Raw genomic sequence first — 17,392 nt, 5'->3', positions numbered from 1 at the left:
TCAATTTGGGACACCCTGACCTCCTCGGCTTCTGGTTAGTGCTGAGAACAAAGTCCGGCGTCTTCCGCGGCCAAGCAGTAAAACAGGGATTCGGTGCCTAATGATTGCCTGGGACGAGCAACGCAAGAAGATAAGTATGGGCTTCCGGCAAAGCCAGCGGCGGCGGCCATTGAGATCTCTCTGGAAAGAAAACGTGCGCAAAAGTACACTTACTTTCCATTTTTACTGGATGAGGTCACGACTTCAACACACAATGGCGCATTCAAATGGGAATGAATTTCATTCCAAATCAATGCAGTTCAAACCTACTCTTCTTTTTTGAGACTCTCATCGAATGACGTCAACGAAGCGGAGCATTTTTTTTGCAGGAAACCAAAGCCGAGCCGAGCAAACCAATTCGCTGGACTTCAATCGTTAATCATCGACTCGGACGCTACGGTCAATGGCATTATGCAGTCTTTTTATTTTGATTTTTTTTACAATGGTGAAGCAGCGCAATTTAAGAGCCCTCTGGCCTTCTCCCAATAAAAATGGCCCCCCACCCACCCCCCCAAAAAAACCTGGCCACTCGGCGGCAGCATAACGCAGAAATGTGCATATCAATAAACAGGACACACTCACGAAAGCCTTGTTGATACAAAAGCCATTTATTAACATTCCCCAGCCTCCGAGACTTCCGCTCGTGGACATATAACAACACAGGGTGACTTGTTTGGAGTAATCATCGACTTGTGCCATCTTGAGATTACCATTAATAATCAACAACCAAGCGCCTGCCTCTGCCTCTGCCTCTGCCTCTGCCTCTGCCTCTGCCTCTGCCTCTGCCTAGCCGAGTATTCATTATTGGCAAAAGCCCAGGACCGCCAAGATTCCCGCCTGCAAAACGCTTCGCTTGCTTTGCGAGGCTCGCTCGCTCGCTCGTATTGCATTGCTCTCGTTTCAGCAAGGGTCAAGCACCTTTTCGCTCCTTGGCTCACGCTGGAAGTGCCTGAAGAGTTGAAGTGGCCAACGCAGCGAGTCGTGTGAGACTTTCTCGGAGCGCTCAGCCCAAAAGCGGTCCCGCGCACTGCACGCACCACCGGCCAGGCTCGGCTGCCCCTTTGGCCTTTTGTCATTTTGCACGCTTGTTCCTTATTTGTCTTAACGAAGTGCAAACATGTGGACAAAGAAGCTGAGATGACAAAGAAAGGACCAGCTGTTCTTTTGAGATGCAATTCGTTGACTTTGCTGAGAACAAAAAAATAATGAAAATAAAGCTATTAAGCCCTTCTTTCTGTCAGTTAATAGACAATAACTTATGATAGCGTTCCCAAAAATATTTCCATTGACGTCAGGGTATTTTCTTGGCATCAGATCGAGTGACTTTCTCTAATGTCTCATTTTGCACATCTTGATCTGAATTTCTCTTCCATATACCATTATAGTTGATTCTATTAAACTGCTGTGATCTACTGTATGTGCTTACTACGTCAAATTCTTTGGATTGAATAGGGATTTTTTCTTCTATCCAAGAAAATGTGCGTATTTGACTCGTATGACTAACTTGTGAGCCGTTAGGATAATTCTTTTTTTTTGGAGGGGGGGGGGGGGGGCGATCCAATTTTGTAGTGGGTGACTTCTTCCTTCTTGCAGTCATGATTTCAAATGAATGTGGAAAGACGTTACGTGAAGAAACCAATTTCCAGCCAGCCCTATTGACCGACATCTTAGCAGGTAACCCTGATGCTTCAGAAAGCATAACTTCAAGACACCTGCGTAAATCTGGAAATACCTTCATCTTTAGTCACGCGCACTCTCCCTAATCCTGATACACAGTAGTTCTTCATATTATATTTATTGTTTGATTTCCTTTTTTCCCCTGATATTTTGAAGCAGCTTCCGTTCTGCTTTCGTGTTGAAGAGTGACGTCATTGCCGACGCATGCGTGTTGGCTTAGCGTCAGGACTGTTACACGCTGGAAAGGAGTTGAAGCGTACACTTGACGTTTAGCCCGCATCGGGAGCAACTTGACAGGTTATAGCGCCGTTGTTCCCCAGAGCTAGACAAAGGTCATGATGATCCAACTTTTGAAACTTCTCCTGGGTACCGGATTGGCTGCTGTTGTCATCCTGTTTACGATCGCGTCCATCCGAACGCTGTCACTGGACGTCAATGCGGGACTTGAACTGGGCCGCTGGCCGACGCCGAGGAAGCCCATCTCGCTTGATATCGACCAGCGGAGACGGGATGAACTCCTGACTCGCTTTCAAGGTGCGCCGACGTGACGCGGCGCGACACGACACGACGCGACACGACCCGACGCGACGCGAGCAAGAAAAACTTTTGTCTCTCTCCTTCCTTTTCAGAGGCCATTCGCATCCCCACCGTGTCCTTCTCGGCCACGGAGCGCAACACCACTGCACTGCTGCACTTCAACTTGTTTCTGCGAAGAGGTAAGGCGGATCGCTGCCTCCATCCATCCGTCCGTCCGTCCGTCCGTCCGTCCGTCCGTCCGTCCGTCCGTCCGTCCATCCATCCATCCATCCATCCATCCATCCATCCATCCATCCATCCATCCATCCATCCATCCATCCATCCATCCATCCAGGTGCTCACGCTTTGCAGTAGCTAGAGACGAGCTGCATGTTTACGTAATGCTTTCGTTGCCGCCGCCACAGCAGACAAACAAGCGAGCAAGCGAGCAAACAAACGAGTTCACTGCGGCCTAACAAGCATTTTCTTTCAAAAGACAATTATCAACTAAACATCTGACAGGAACTTTGCCTGTGAAAATGAGGGTGATGGAATCCCCACACAAACGACAACTTTAGTTTTATGAATCCAATTGTACAAAAAAAAAGTGTTCATTTAAATGTTTGCCCCATAAGTGCTTTTCATCCATACAAGCTTGATTTTCTTGGCATAACATTAAATGTCATTTCCACATCGGCAAAGGGAGGAGCCACAGCGCCTTTACTCTCTCTCTCTCTCTCTCTCTCTCTCTTTCCTCCCCCCATCTCTCTCCTCGTGAGCCTTCCCGACACTCTTCACCTCCAGCTCGGTCCATCACCAAGTGGTGGCCAACTACAGCCACCTGTTTTGGGTGCCGGGATCGCAGCCCGACCTGGTGCCCTACCTGCTGTTGGCTCATATCGACGTGGTGCCTGCTACCGAGTCGGACGGCTGGTTGGCTCCGCCTTTTTCTGCCCAGGAGAGAGACGGTTTCATCTACGGCCGAGGGACCATCGATGACAAGGGCTCTTTGATGGTGAGAGAATTTTTCTATTCAATGTTTTACCAGGTAAGTCCATTGAGAACACTTCCTCATTTACAATGGTGACCCGGAGGCAAGGTGCGGGCAGTGTCTCGCCCAAGGACACAACGACACGCGACTGCGACAGAGCTAGGGTCGAACCGCCAACCCTCCGGTTACTAATGGACCCATCCGCTCTACTGCCTGAGCCGCGGCCGCCGCAATTTTCAAGTTGCACCATGCTTGCTCCCCCCCGCCCCCCCCCCCCCCCCCCCCCCCCCCCCACGATCCGAATTTTCATTCTTTGGCTTTTCACTCAGCACGGCCTCTGTTTGCGTACGTCCGATTTGGATTGGATGTACGTACGCACGTACGTACGGCACACGTGACTTTTCCGTCCGTGTTTTCCAGGGTATTCTGCAGGCCCTGGAATACTTGCTAATGAAAGGCTACGCACCGCGGCGAGGATTTTACATTGGTCTGGGCCACGACGAAGAAGTGACCTACCTCTCCGTCACTCGCTCGCTCGGTCGAGGAGGGCGCCCCGGGTCACCTTTGCGCGTCCTTTGAAGGTCGGCGGTCAGCAGGGAGCCCAGACCATGGCGCGACTGCTGAAGCGGCGTAACGTGCGCCTGTCCTTTGTCCTGGATGAGGGTCTGGCCGTGCTGGACGGCGTCATCGGCGGGCTCCGGGGCCCCGCCGCTTTGTAAGGAGGGCGGCGGCGGAACGGTGGGCCGTCGCCGGCCGGGCGCGAGAGACCAACTGTGTTTGCTCTAGGATCGGCGTGAGTGAGAAGGGGCTGGCCAGCGTCAGGCTGAGCGTGTCCACGCTTCCCGGCCACGCCTCCATGCCTTCCAGGCAGAGCAGCATCGGGATCTTGGCCGCCGCAGTTCAAAGGTTTGGACTCTCTGCCTTCTGACTGTGTACATATGGCTCCATATGGCTCCATGTGCGGCCCGCTCTCTCGGACAGACTCGAGGACAACCCCATGCCCATGTTGTTTGGTTCTGGACCTGAACGGCAAACCTTTGAACACCTGGCTCACAAGGTAGCTGGAAAATGAGCCAGCCATCCAGTCGCTTGCTCCAGTTGCGTGCGTCAAAGCAACTTCTTTGTCTTTTCAGTTTGGGCTGCCCTTGAGGTTCATCCTGTCAAATTTGTGGCTCTTTTCTCCACTTGTTGGCAGGTGACTGCATCCTCCCACCCATCCATCCATCCATCCATCCATCCATCCATCCATCCATCCATCCATCCATCCATCCATCCATCCATCCATCCATCCATCCATCCATCCATCCATCCATCCATCCATCCATCCATCCATCCATCCATCCATCCATCCATCCATCCATCCATCCATCCATCCATCCATCCATCCATCCATCCTTCTTTTTGGATCTTTTGCGGCACAGGTTTCTTGAACAAAAGCCAGATTCCAATGCCTTTGTACGGACGACGACCGCAGTCACAATCTTCAAGGCGGGTGTAAAGGTAACACAATTTGGATTCCCGCCAAGGGGCCCGATTTTCCAAGCTTCTTTTTGCAGTCCAACGTCATGCCTTCCATGGCCGAAGCCCACGTGAATCTACGAATCCACTCGGCGCAGTCTTTACGAGAGGTAGCGGCGAGTCCCATCTGTTTTGTTTTGGCCGCGCGGGGTCGAGTGACCGTGCTTTTCCCGCAGGTCCTGGACCTCATCCGCTCGACAGTCGGCGACCCCCGCGTCGAGGTGGAGCTCATCGAGGGCTTCGATCCGCTGCCCGTCAGCTCGTTCGACGAGAAATCCTTTGGCTTCCAGATGGTCAAGAAAAGCATCTTGGACCTGTTTCCCACCGTCGCGGTGGCTCCAGGTAACGTTTTGTCCTCGCTCTGCGCCGCGTCGCTTGACGGCCCGTTTGGACGTAGGCATCTGTGTGGGGAACACGGACAGTCGACACTTCAAAGATCTGAGCGACGACATTTACCGCTTCGCCCCTTTGTGGTTCAAACCGGGCGATGCCGAGAGGTACGCAAGGCCGGCCGCCGAGGGCGGTCATTGAGTGTTGCCATTGAACAGCAATGTATTGTTCCCCTTTTCTTAGGTTTCACGGCATCGACGAAAGGATTTCCCAGAAGAACTACGAGGAGCTTGTCGTCTTCTACTCCAGACTGATCCAAAACGCTGACATTGGCGAGCTTCCTGAGCCTCACGCTTCCAGCCATGAACTCTAGACCGCAACAACAGCCTTGTGCGCGTTTTCCAAAATCAGGCAGGTAATTGCCAAATGTTTGACTGCTGTATCAAATTTACCTTTGTCACTTGAACAGTGTGCAGTGACATGTTTTTTTTTTTTTTTCCTTGACCTTTGAGGCCAGCCGGGGAGACAGGGTAACCACCAGCGCTCAATTTCACAGACTCTCTTTCTCTCTCAAACAAGTGGGAAGTTGCAAGAAATACTCTTTTGGTCAAGTCACAACGGCGTTGCCGGCCGCCGAGCACTGGGACGTTGTCAAAAAATGGAAACGAAGGCGCTGCGGTCAGACGCATTTTATAGAATTGCCTTTCACACGATACAGAAACCCTGGCGATCAAGGCCCGCAACAGCAGTGAGTGAAGACGCCGTCGACATGTGCGCGGGTCTTCAGAGAGACAATCATAAATTGTGATTTGTCTTAGCTATCATTTTGTCCCCAATTAAATTCCCCATTGATTGTGTTTGACAAGCAAGTCTACGGTGTATGTCAATCTGATGCAAGCATTGGCAAAGTGAAGTCAAAGCGATTCTGTGAACCCGAGGGAGGATGCCGCCGCCGCCGCCGTTGGCCCCGCCTCCGTCGTTTCGATGTTTGATTGGACGTTGATTAACCGTTTGATTGGACGGGGGGGTTTAATTGGGCGTGCACACGGTCGGTGACGGCAAAAGGTCCGTGCAGGTCGTTGATGTCGGTGCAGGAGTTTCCGTCAAAGTCATCCAGGTCCATAGACACGACAAAGGCCCCGGCAAGGCCTTCGTTTTGAATGAATTGCACCTGCATGACCATGAGAACAAGAAAAAACACACGATGAATATATGCGCCGCACGCACGACATTTTGCCACATTTTGATGACTTGCTTTTTGGATTTGGGTACCTTTGCATCAACGTCAGCTTGGTTGTCAAAGGCAAACCAAATATCTGCTGCAGCGGAGGAAGAGCACACCTGAAAGAAAGCAAGATGGATTTTTTGGTTTCTTCAAAGGCAAGCCGCCCCCGGCGCCTCCTCGGTTACCTCATAACGGGACCACATGCTGGCGGGTAAATCGCTCAGGCTGCCCTTCACCGGCTCAACCTGGCCCGAGGGGTCCAAAGTGAAAAGGCGTCCAAACACTCCGATTCCCATGTTGAGCTTTCCGGGTAGCGCGCCCTCCATCTTCCAGTATTTCATTGCGCGGGACTAAAGTCATCGGAGACAAAAAAAACTCTCAAGTCACGAAAAGGCCAGCCGCGGTGCCTCGCTTGCGTACGGCCGACTCCAAGGAGGCTCCCGGTGTTTGGAAAGACGGCGTCTCTTGCGCAAAGTACGCGGTCGTGTCTGACGTCATCACGTTCAGGAAGTCGACGGCACTGAGTGGAGACGGAGGGAATGGGTGCACGTGGAAGCAAGCGGCGCACGTGGAAGCAAGCGGCGCACGTGGAAGCAAGCGGCGCACGTGGCCACAGGCACGACATCATAGCTCCTCTCGATGTCCACGATCCGAGAGGCCACGCTAGCGGTGAGCAGTAGTGCGGCTTGTCCAGTTGAATTTGAGTCTGCGTCGATTTTAGCTCGGAATTCCTAGACAACGAAAGACGGCTCGGTCGAGATGCGGCCCGCGGTGAACGAGAAGCTCGGCTTTTCCATCGTAACCGTCCCTTTCGTCTTACCGGCAAGAAGAATCAGCGTCCTCATGTTGTTGCTGAAAAAGGGCAATTGGTCAAAAGGCGGCTCGTTACGTCACCACCGGCGGCAAAGCGTCTCAAAGCAGAAATCAAAGTGGCGGGCGGCGTTGGGGAAACCATGAAAACGGAAAGATAGCATGGAGTTCCATTTCCTTACTTTTGTTGGGATGTGCAGAAAAGAAAAAGAAGGCAAGCGTTAGCCATGGATGGATTGGCGGCATGAAGCCATCTAGAGTTGTGCAGGAAAGGCCTTGGATTGGAGCCCAGATTGAGTGGGAACCCGTGCTTGAGGCTGCCGCATTTCCTCCAAATAAGTCAATGGACGCCGGCCAGAATCGTGTATTTACCGAGAGCGAGACTGCTTTGAGGAGTTCTCCACGATGAGCGAGACTGCTTTGAGGACTTCTCCGCGATGAGCGAGACTGCTGCAGGGAGTTCTCCACGATGAGCTCTAAGCACCGACTGTCTTATTTATAGCGTCCGTCTAGTTGTGGGACTTGGGCGGCCGCACGTGTCATTCTTTTGAGATGCTCAGCGTTCCTTGCCAAAGCATCTTGCTTCATGTGCCAAATCAAATGAAGCAAGATAATTACCAGATGATGGGCGAGGGGAGACGAGACGAGACGAGGCGAGGCGAGGCGAGGCGCCACTCCAGCGACAATCACCAGGTTATTAGAATTGGCTCAGGAAAATTGCCATGCATATGCAACAGCCCGTGACGGAACCACAAGTCTTTTGAAGCCATCCGCCAAACCTTACAGGAAGTCCTCCCGCCATTTTGAATTGACTGCGGAATTAGACGCAATTTTTGCCGCCTTTCCTTGACATCTTATTTGAACAAACTCCAACTACACATTTTATCCCATCGTCTTCGAACGTCGGTCGGGTGTTTTGTCTCTAGGGCTTTAGGATGAAAAGTTCTTGAAAGCTTTTTATGTCCTTGCGCGCAGTTTTTGTGTGTGTGTGTCAAAGACAAAGTCTGATGTCATGGGTGTCAGTGCCACGGGGCGGTAGTCATTGAAGCAGGATGGAGCAGTTTTCTTCGGCACAGGTATGCTGATGGCAGCATGTGAAACATGCTGGGACGTTGGCTTGCTTCAGGCAAGTGTTAAAGATGTCCGTGAAGACACCCTTAAGCTCCTCAGCGCAGTCCTTCAGCGCTTGACCTGGCATGTTGTCTGGCCGGGCCTGCTGCCTTACGGGTGTTGATAGCGGCAAGTGTCCTTCCTCCTCACGCTATCGGCAGAGAGGCACAGGGAGGGGCTGCTCGTGTGGAGGGGTCTTCAGCGGGCAAGTGCTGTTCTGAGCGTCAAAGCGAGCAAAGAAGCGGTTCAGATGGTTGAGCAGAGGGATGTTGCTCTCTCGCAGCTCTGCGGCGCGGGCTTGTAGTCCGGGATGGCCCGAATGCCCTGCCGTAGGCTTCGTGCGTTCCTGCTGTCTTTGAAGCGGGTGCTTATCTTGCAAGTGAATGCCTTTTTCGCTTCCTCGATGCTACGGGACAGACAGGTTCTCATGCCAGCTTCATCCCCTTCATCAGTCTGAGCCCGTTGGTTTCTGTCAAGCAGCAACAAAGTCGCCATTTTTGGCCTTGGCTACGTACTCGCCATTCTTTTTTTTTCATGACGTTACGACACAACTCGCATGTTAGCGTAGCCCTCTTTGCTAGGTATGTAGCTCAAGCTTTTGCTGTGAGCCTTCTCTTGCTTTGACTGGCCTCCTTGCCTACTCCATGATGTACGTACGTACGTACGTACGTACGTTGATTTCAGTTATGACCGCTAGGTCGGCTTCGTCAACGAACGTACTCTCTCTCGTTTTTTTTCCAGAGGTTTTCGTCACTCACCGTTGTTTCGGTCTCAGGTGGAAAGCGCTCGTGATGGCCGCTATTTGAGCTGGGCCCGCTTTCAGTGGACAGAGCACAACAGTACTTGACCCTCTGCAGCCTTGTTTTATACACTCGGCCATCTTTTTAATCGTTCCGATTGCCCACGGTTCGCTCTCTGCGATGCGTCAAGTTGACAAGAGATGGTTAGTGTCGACGCGCGTAGGGCGGCCCACTTGAAGTTTGGAAAGGGAGGGATACAATGGAACAGGTTTGACTACCCAGACATTGATATTGGCTGGAACAAGGATCAAGCGATGGACATTAGACATTTTTCTGTGGTGAGTGGAAGGTTACAACAAGTTACGGCCAAGCTGCCACGAGAGCGGCGGGAGGGAAGCGAGAGTTAGTCTTTGAAATCTATATCTCCGGCGGCTCGGTACGGGCGCTCTCAAGGCGTCACGCTTGTCGATGGATGTTGACACAAAAGAGACGTGTGATGGAATCTTTCTGTCCTGCATTTCTTTTGTCTTATCAACATGATAAAGTCATCGGGGATCTCGGCGGCCCACATGGGCAGGGCCCGCGTGACGTGTATTCTCGTACGGGTGCCCCCTCAAAAGCTGCTTGGAGAACACCTGCCGCTCTTTCAAGCCAGCGAGTAGATGGCGTTCAGTGGAGAATGAAGCTCCAAACTGCCGCCAAAGTCCAAGTCCCTCACGTCTCTCCTTGGCGCCGTGTACTGGCCAATGAACGAGCCGTCCTCAGTGAAGGGCACTTCTCCGCCGCCATCTCCGTAGTCCACCAGGCTATCGTCGCTCTCGCACCTTTTCATCACGGCTTCCTTCGAAGGTGGTCCTCTCTGAAGCCCCCTCTCCTCCTCCCTGCAGGTCAAAAAAGGTAGATATATATACTTTATATATATATATATATATATATATATATATATATATATATATATATATATATATACGGACGGACGGTCGTTTTGCCGACGACTGACGGAACCAAGGCGAGCCTGTGTGGTGTGTGTTTGTTATCACGGGAGGGTTACGTGAATAGAGCGTGTCCACTGTTTGTCCACAGTAGGCAGCGGTACGGAGCAAAGAGCGAATAGAACATTGTATTAGAATCACGGGTAAGACTGCGCCTAATTCAGGAGCTAAGATGGTAGCTTAGAACGCATTCAGATACATTTTAGAGAGGTTTGAGAGAGTTAAGTTTCAGAATACACCAATCTCTTTTGATGTTTTGTGTGGAGGCCGCGGTGGAGCTTAGAACCAATCGACGCCATAAGAAGTCAGCAAACTTCTCTAATTGACGAAAATGGCAACTAGTTATCTACTCTTGGGCCGTCACTCCCATTTCATTTTCTTAATTGCATCCAGAGCATGCGGAAGTACGTTGACTTTTTTGTCGAGCGGATAGAGTCCAATAAAGAGCACAAACCAGCGTGGGTAGGGCAGAGCAGTGACACGGGCCAGCCTGGAGCAGAGAAAACAGCACTTGTTGAGTCACGCAGACAGACACAATCCAAGGCTCTGACACCACCGATGGGATATTGTCCTACCTTTCCAGAGAGCTGCTTGTTTCCAGAAGGGTTGAGGGGAAGAAGAAAACAAAAGAGAGATAAGAATCGAGAAACGAGGTGGTGGCCGCTCATTCGTACCGATAGTCGAAGGAGCCGTCTTGATCCACGTCGTCCACAGCTTCTAAGGCGGTGGCTTTCTTTTCCCGCACTGCAACACAAAGAAAGACAGTCGGGAGTCGGCCGGCGAAGGGAGGGTCCGCGGGCGCGACAAGGCACCTGGGTATTTGCCCCCTCGGCTTCTCTTGACGAAGCACACCACGAGCAGCGTCAGCACCACGAGGGCCACGGCGCACATGACGCCGACGAACCAGCCCTTGGTGGAGACGTCCACCTGATCCTGGGCGTAGACTGCCCGCGGCCAAAGGACACGGTCACGCCCACGTCGGACATCACATCGGAGGCCCGGCGGGCCGAGACTTACTCTCGGTGGTGTAGTGCGGCGACTCCTCCGTATGCCACGGGCCCAAACCCAGTCGGGTCCGAGCGGCCACAGAGAAGCGGTATCGGGTGTAGCGGTCGTCTCGGCGCAGCGAGAAACTGGTGACGTTTGGCGGGAACTCTTCCACTCTCTGCTCCTCTCCCCTGCTGGCGTTCACTGTGGAAGCGGAGCCAGTCCCAGTTTGGGAATGCGACAGGTCCACCAAAGTCTGGTGCCTCACCTGTCTGGTACTTGAGGGAATAGCCGCTGATAATTCCGTTGGGTTCCGCCGGTGGCTCCCAGTCCACATAGATACTGTCAAGGTGTCGCTGGCGGATCCTGAAGGATGTGGGAGCCGATGGGACTGGAGACACAGCGGATACCTTGATTGACGCGCGTGAGCGTAACGCCGGTGCATGAAGTGGCTTGGAAAAGCCAACGCAGATGAGCACTTCCAATGGCACGCGCAAGGCAAGCTAGCAATCAGGTCCGTCTTTACGTTGGCTATTATTGCAGACAATGCTTGCAACGGAACACAAAAGCGGATGGCCGTCCGCCCAAACAGCCCCTGTCTTCGGTTCACGGGACGAGCTAGGTAGCCGGAGCCGTGCCGTCGCCTCGCTGTGAACCTTCCCTTCTCCGCGACGCCCATTTTGATTTGAGCGAAAGGCGTCGAGCCACCCGCAGTGACGTAGCCCCCTCGTCGAGCGGCCAAGAGTGTGAGAGTGGGAAACCTGGAGTTGAGGGTGGGACCTTCTTCCCCGTCTCCTGGTATCTGCTATTAGCACAGCAAGCGAGAGAAAGAAGCGGGCCGCTCGAGCCGTTCCCTACCTCCTTCCGGTGTGGAAAAGTGGACGTAGTTGCTGGGCGGCCCTTCGTAGCGACCGTTGGCCACGACCATGTACATCTTATAGTTGCTGTAGGGGAGCAGGTCGGTGAGGAGCCCCGAAGGCTCGGGACCGGTTTCTGCGAAGGCTCGGGACCTGGTGGCTCTGCTGACTCGCAGCCACCTCAGCTGGCTGCTGTCCCTCCAGTAGTAGACCTGCAAGGCCCACAGCATTCTTCAGGAAGGGCGGGTGTGGTCAAAGTCACACCATGCGCAGTTTGTGAAGCAAGCGCTTGTCATTTGTGGGATTCAATATTAAGTAGTATTGCAGGAAAAAGACGGAAAAAGATGGCCGAGGCAGGTGTCCGTTGGATTTGTACTGTGTGCGAACGGTGGCAGCAGTTGCAGCAGTGGCAGCAGTGGCAGACAGCACACCTTGTACTCTTTCAGTTGGCCCATAAGGGAGCTTTGCGGCACCGGGTCCCAGCGCACAGTCGCCCGGGTGGCCTGAATATCCGACAGTCTCGGGTTCTGCGGCGCGCTAACGGGACCTTGGACAGAAGCCGCAAAGCCTTCGCTATCAATGGTCGTCAGCGGCGGCGAGCTGCTGCGTTGCCGCAGCGTCGGGGACTTACGGTCTTCCCCGGAGTAACCGATGACAACGGGAGACTCCGGGCCCAGGCCAAAGTCATTGACGGCCTGAACCTTCAGCTCGTAGGGCGTGAACGTATCCGCGTCGTAGATATAATACTTGAGCCACTTGGTGGTGGCGTTCTTCCACTCCTCTCTGGAGTCGCGTCTCCGCCACCAGACCAAATACTTGAGGTGCGGCCCGTTCCACTCCCGGTATGTCAGAGGCTGAAAGAAAAGAGCGCAGCCAGCCAGCCAGCCAGCCAGCCAGCCAGCCAGCGGCGGTGCAGAGCCGAGCTGAGCCGAGCCGAGCCTTCAGGGTGCCCACACCAAAGCCACGCACGCGCCTTCACCTCCCAGCTGATCTCCATGTTGTTTCCCCACGTTCCGACTCCTTTCACGTTCTTTGGGATGACGTCCGGAGCTGCGGATGGAAACGGGGAGCTCTTCAAACACGGACAAAACCAAACCAAACGACAGAAAGCTCCCCAGCGGGAGGGAGTACGGAACCCACGTGCTCCGCTGGTCTGGAATCGCACCGACGGACGACTCGGGCGACTCGCACCAATTTGATTGACGGCGATGACGCGGAACTGGTAGTACGTAAAAGGTGTCAGGTGCAGAATGACTGAGTTGAGGCTTCCGGGGTACGTCGACAAGTTCTTCCACTTTCCAGGTAACCAGTCGTCGTCATCATATTGGACCAAGTATTCTGAAGAGAAGGACAAGTCCGTCATGCCACTCATTCCTGGAGGAACGGCGGGCTCCAGCTCAGCTACCCGTGATGGGGCTGAAGTTGCTGTCCCCGGGGACCCAAGTAAGTCTCACGCTCCGTTCGTACGGATCCGACAGCTCCAGTTTCGTGGGCGCATCCGGGTAGTCTGCACACAAATGCACGCGGAGACCGCTCAGTGGCCCGACACTACGACGCCATCGGTTATTGGAGCGACAGCTTTCGAGTTGACGGCAAGCCCCGTTTCGTACCCAGCACCATCAGGCGCGCCGACGCAGACTTCTGCTCCAGTTCGTTTTCAATGTGGCACGTGTAGACGCCGGCGTCACCTCTGTTTACGTTGCCGAGGACTAGATTGGATTCATCCAGCCATATTCTATCATGTGCACAACCAAAAACAAATAGGGAAAGAGATCTTTGGGAACCTTGCCGTATCATTGCCTCTGTTTTGGAGTTGAATGTGCACACAGGCGCACACGCACGCACACGCACACACACACACACACACACACACACACACACACACACACACACACACAGACCTCCGGCCAAGTGAGACGGACTTTGCGTCCTTCATCCAAGCGGTGGTGATGGGAACGGTTGCGTCCGCTTTGGCGGCACACTCCAAACGCACCTCGCTTCCACGGATCACTCTGGTATCCTGCGGCCTTTTCAAAATCAAGGTGGGTTCTGCGTACAAATGTGAGAAAGTAGCTCTTGGCTTGCGCAAACGTCTTCTTACGAGCAGCCACAACACAGGGACGACTCGCGCAGCGTTTTGCCATCTCAACTATTACAAAGGCGAGAGAGAGGTGCTGTTGTCGTCGTCGTCGTGCAAACGTCAGCACGGGAGCTCCTTATCATCTTGCAGCCCACAGTTAGCACTCCAGCTAAGGACGACCGATGGCTTTACAAGGCCGAGAGTGGGCTGCGTTCCCACCGTCTGTCTCCCCTTTCGGTCGACCTCAAAGTCAAGAGTTTAGCCGATGCAGTGGTTTTGTCCACCGCGTCCCGAGACAGTCGGATGTCAGATATTATCGCACAGAGGCTGCGCCGCTTACCTTTGACCTCAATTCGGACTTGAGTCTCGTCTCGCCCTGCAACGTTGCTGACCGCACACGCGTATGTTCCTTGATCCTCTATCTGCGTGCGCCTGATCTCCAGGGTGCCGTTGCTATGCGTCTTAAAGCGATTTCCTTCCAGAGTCCCCTGGCCGTATTTGGACCTGCGCGAGGGGACCCGTGCTCATCAGAGCCGGCGGACGGACGGGCGCTCCCGCAGTGCGCCTGCGTCCGTCCGCTCACCATCGCAGGTCGGGCAGCGGAGAGCCAAAGTAGCGGCAGTCCAAAAAGGCACCACGTCCCTCCACCACCTTGATGACTTCATTCCTGGCCCCGAGGATGCGGGGCGTTGCATCTGGGAAAGGCCACCAACACATCAACACCGCAATGCTGTCTTTAGCAAGGTTGCTAGAAGTCAAGCAGGTGACAACAGGAGTGAAATCTACAAAGACTGTTTTCACTTGAGCAAAAGCTATCGAGATGGCCGCCAAAGTAGCTCCGGAGCCCTCATCCGGCCGCAGTCGGAGTCTCCTTCCGACAACCGTCGACAAAGGACGGCCGAGGAACCGAGATGGCCGAGGAGGCCGAGTGCCCTCCCTCCGCTGGCCGTTTCGTTGGCAAAGCCCGGGCCGGCTACTCACGCAGGACGTTGACAAAGGCGTTGGCCAATACGTAGCCGTACGGGTTCGAGGCGTTGCACTGGTACACGGCCGTGTCTGCTGCCGTCACACTGCTGAGGCTCAGAGTATCTCCCGACACCCGTCTGTTGGCTTGAGCCGCGGCGGCGCCTTGTCAAAAGAAAGCGACGGGAAAGGGAGGATGAATTTTGGGAGCTTTGCGCATGCGGCGCGTGCCTCGCTCTCGGAAACGCACCCTCGATGGGCTCGCCGTTGATGAACCAGCTGACCGTGGGATGAGGAGCGCCGTCGACGCGGCACACCAAGCGCCCGCTTTCCTCGGGAGCCAAGACTAAATGCCGGGGCTTTTCCAACCAGAACGGCGCCGCTGCCCGGCCCGCCCAGGGTGGTAAGAATAGATTGAATATAATAAAAAAGGGATCCCCCCCGCAGAACACGCTTCTCACCTTTGACCGTGACGGCAAAGGTGTGCTGGATGGAGCCCATCTTATTGGTGGCGGTGCAGACGTACTCGCCTGCGTCCTCAAAGCCCACCTTTGGCATTCGAAGCATCTTGTTGAAGTGTCGGAGTTTCAGGCGAGGGCTCTCCGCCAAGTCCTCACCGTTCTTGGTCCAGCTAATATGAGGTGTGGGCCTGCTTAATGATGGAGAACAAATGAAAAATCTGGCACTCAGCTTACCATGTCCGTCCTCACAATGACTATTGTGCACGTATGGGGTCGGTCCTGTTTGGTGAGATGAGAGAGGGCGACAAAAGCCCTCGACGTGGGACGAGCCAAAGCAACACTCGTCAGACAGGGTTCCTTCCGCCTTTAGTGAAGACCTGACACAGGACCTGAGATCTGACCCTATTGCCTGACCGCATGAATCAAGGAGAAGCTCCGCTTTTGCTATCGGCTTGTCGTTCCTCTTGCCTGAAAAATCCTCTCCGGCTACGGAATTTCCATCGTCCTACTCGAGTAATTAACGGCTACGTATCTGGGCCTAGTTCACGCTTGCGGATGTGGCAAGATTGTGAGCATTTGGAAACACGCACGCCGACACACTCACACTCCTGCGGCAATACACTCCAGCAGTCGCTCCTCTCCCAGCAGGACCAGAACAGAACTGGATGAACCTGTAGGAGACAACCAGGTCGGGGCGGCCTCCTCCACTGCTCGGGCTGCGAGGACAACAAAAAGGGTGGAGAACCCAACCAACAAGCCGCGCTATCAGCGGCGAAAGAACGGGAGCGACAAACTCGTCGCCCGGGAACTCCTACTCACTGCTGACGACCTTGACCACCACCGGCATCTTTTGCTGGATGGCGTTCTTGTACGGGAAGCGGGCGCTGCAGCAGAAGTCGGAGGCCGAGTCGTTGAGCAGCACGTTGGAGAAATAGAGATCCCCGTTGAGCCCCGCCGACACCCGATGGTCCTGCCGCACGGCGCGCATGCTGGGGAACGCTGTTTGAATTGGCCAGTTAAAGGGTCTGGCGTAGGAGCCTGACGGGAAAGACGGCGGGCAGCTCACTTGACCTGTCGCCAAGTGGCCTTGGCGCCTCGGCGACAAGGCGCCTTGGCTCTGGAGTGCGCTAATGTTCTGGTGCAAAGGCGGAGCTGGGCGAATCCGCATTAGTCCAAACTGGTTGGCGGCGGAAAGGACTTTGAGCAGCCACACTTACAGCTGGACATCCAGTAGGTGTCAGGTTTAGGCGGCCCCGCCGGAGGGTCACAGGCCAGCACCAAAGGTGAGCCGGCGCTGATCACCACCGGTTCCACGATCTCCCTCGGCCACACGGGAGCCCCTGCACAGCGTAAACGCGCACAGCACAAACGCGCGTCAGCTCGGCTCTCTGTATCCGTTGAGCGATCCCTCCCCCCCCCCCCCCCCCCCGCCCACTCCCCCAACCCCCAGCGGTCTGCCTCATTGTCGGCCTCAAACAGAAGAAGACCTCGGACGGATCGGACCTACTGTAGAGTCGCACTCTGATCTTGTCGGAGTACGCCGAGCCGTACTGGTTGGAGGCGATGCATTGGTATTCTGCCTCATACTGTTGCGGATCGTTCCGGGCCGAGATGTCCAGCGTCCCTGAGCGTCTGCGCATGGTCACCTGCGGGTCGCGCGCCACGTTGAAGTACTTGCCGTCGCGCCGCCAAGAGAAGCTTTGCAAGGCGGGGGAGTAAGGGAGAAGAGAGCGCGGTCAGAGGTGGCCGGGACGTGGCAAAGGTGCGACGGGCCGAGCTTACATGGGATGCGGGTTGCCCTCGGCCTCGCACTCAATCACCATGTTGTCCTTGGGGTCCACGATATGCTCCTTGGTCGACTGCTTGGTGATGGTCGGCGGTTGGCGGACTGCCAGAGAATGAACGTGAGTCGTCGTGAAAGAACAGCAGAGGAAGGAAGCTAAGGCACTCACTTTCCAGAGGGATGTCCACAGGCCAAGCGCTTTGGGCCAAAAGCATCAAGAGTGCCGCCCCCGCCGCCGCTTGGACCCGGGTGGCCATCTTTAGCGGGCACAGGCAGGGGCCTCACCACTCGTCACCGACCGACTCTTCTGTCA

At 54.5% G+C, this 17,392-nt stretch overlaps 3 protein-coding genes across 8 annotated transcripts; 1 reads left to right on the top strand and 2 right to left on the bottom strand.

Annotated features, from left to right (window-relative positions):
- Positions 1–1,905: 1,905 nt before the first annotated feature.
- Positions 1,906–5,936, top strand: LOC125987929 (N-fatty-acyl-amino acid synthase/hydrolase PM20D1.2). Of its 5 annotated transcripts, XM_049752557.2 has the most exons (14): positions 1,908–2,250; positions 2,346–2,432; positions 3,012–3,247; positions 3,644–3,730; positions 3,805–3,938; positions 4,010–4,129; positions 4,205–4,280; positions 4,357–4,418; positions 4,645–4,723; positions 4,780–4,851; positions 4,918–5,083; positions 5,139–5,238; positions 5,315–5,486; positions 5,584–5,936. In XM_049752557.2, the coding sequence occupies exons 1-13, from the start codon at positions 2,052–2,054 to the stop codon at positions 5,442–5,444; spliced, it is 1,548 nt and encodes a 515-aa protein (XP_049608514.1). In that variant the 5' UTR covers positions 1,908–2,051; the 3' UTR covers positions 5,445–5,486; positions 5,584–5,936. The 5 variants fall into 5 exon arrangements, with proteins under 5 accessions (XP_049608513.1, XP_068509334.1, XP_049608512.1 ...); XM_049752556.2 differs by having other exon boundaries at positions 1,906–2,250; positions 4,780–5,083; positions 5,315–5,482; positions 5,589–5,936; XM_068653233.1 differs by having other exon boundaries at positions 1,906–2,250; positions 4,780–5,083; positions 5,315–5,482.
- LOC125987977 (chitinase-3-like protein 1) lies at positions 5,746–6,798 on the bottom strand. The gene is made up of 3 exons (XM_049752669.2): positions 6,482–6,798; positions 6,344–6,412; positions 5,746–6,242 (listed from the first exon to the last, which is right to left on the bottom strand). The coding sequence occupies exons 1-3, from the start codon at positions 6,635–6,637 to the stop codon at positions 6,075–6,077; spliced, it is 393 nt and encodes a 130-aa protein (XP_049608626.1). The 5' UTR covers positions 6,638–6,798; the 3' UTR covers positions 5,746–6,074.
- A 2,261-nt stretch (positions 6,799–9,059) lies between these two features.
- Positions 9,060–17,386, bottom strand: nfascb (neurofascin homolog (chicken) b). Of its 2 annotated transcripts, none has more exons than XM_049752516.2 (26): positions 17,249–17,386; positions 17,079–17,184; positions 16,804–16,994; positions 16,514–16,636; positions 16,116–16,334; positions 15,901–16,012; positions 15,297–15,484; positions 15,086–15,217; positions 14,854–15,000; positions 14,456–14,567; positions 14,213–14,376; positions 13,694–13,841; positions 13,403–13,527; positions 13,198–13,299; positions 12,933–13,130; positions 12,772–12,842; positions 12,424–12,646; positions 12,224–12,339; positions 11,794–12,004; positions 11,204–11,326; positions 10,966–11,139; positions 10,761–10,892; positions 10,623–10,692; positions 10,524–10,538; positions 10,403–10,438; positions 9,060–9,837 (listed from the first exon to the last, which is right to left on the bottom strand). In XM_049752516.2, exons 1-26 carry the CDS (start codon positions 17,334–17,336, stop codon positions 9,603–9,605), a joined length of 3,561 nt encoding a protein of 1,186 aa, XP_049608473.1. In that variant the 5' UTR covers positions 17,337–17,386; the 3' UTR covers positions 9,060–9,602. The 2 variants fall into 2 exon arrangements, with proteins under 2 accessions (XP_049608473.1, XP_049608474.1); XM_049752517.2 differs by having other exon boundaries at positions 10,524–10,535.
- Between the last annotated feature and the right edge of the window lie 6 nt (positions 17,387–17,392).

Source organism: Syngnathus scovelli, chromosome 2 (genome assembly GCF_024217435.2).
Source record: "Syngnathus scovelli strain Florida chromosome 2, RoL_Ssco_1.2, whole genome shotgun sequence".
NCBI lineage: Eukaryota > Metazoa > Chordata > Actinopteri > Syngnathiformes > Syngnathidae > Syngnathus > Syngnathus scovelli.
Note: the sequence above shows the minus strand (reverse complement) of the source record. Positions and strands in the feature narration are given on the sequence as shown.

What these genes read in the sequence shown, in the direction of transcription:
- LOC125987929 (XM_049752556.2), top strand. Translation starts at nt 2,052, where the DNA reads ATGATGATCCAACTTTTGAAACTTCTCCTGGGTACCGGATTGGCTGCT. An exon ending in ACTCCTGACTCGCTTTCAAG is followed by an intron (nt 2,251 to 2,345) that starts GTGCGCCGACGT and finishes CTTCCTTTTCAG; the next exon opens with AGGCCATTCGCATCCCCACC. An exon ending in ATGACAAGGGCTCTTTGATG is followed by an intron (nt 3,248 to 3,643) that starts GTGAGAGAATTT and finishes CGTGTTTTCCAG; the next exon opens with GGTATTCTGCAGGCCCTGGA.
- LOC125987977 (XM_049752669.2), bottom strand. Translation starts at nt 6,637, where the DNA reads ATGAAATACTGGAAGATGGAGGGCGCGCTACCCGGAAAGCTCAACATG. An exon ending in GCATGTGGTCCCGTTATGAG is followed by an intron (nt 6,413 to 6,481) that starts GTAACCGAGGAG and finishes GCTTTCTTTCAG; the next exon opens with GTGTGCTCTTCCTCCGCTGC. An exon ending in AAGCTGACGTTGATGCAAAG is followed by an intron (nt 6,243 to 6,343) that starts GTACCCAAATCC and finishes ATGGTCATGCAG; the next exon opens with GTGCAATTCATTCAAAACGA.
- nfascb (XM_049752516.2), bottom strand. Translation starts at nt 17,336, where the DNA reads ATGGCCACCCGGGTCCAAGCGGCGGCGGGGGCGGCACTCTTGATGCTT. An exon ending in GATCAGAGTGCGACTCTACA is followed by an intron (nt 16,637 to 16,803) that starts GTAGGTCCGATC and finishes TACGCTGTGCAG; the next exon opens with GGGCTCCCGTGTGGCCGAGG. An exon ending in AGTCCGAATTGAGGTCAAAG is followed by an intron (nt 13,842 to 14,212) that starts GTAAGCGGCGCA and finishes ATTTGTACGCAG; the next exon opens with AACCCACCTTGATTTTGAAA.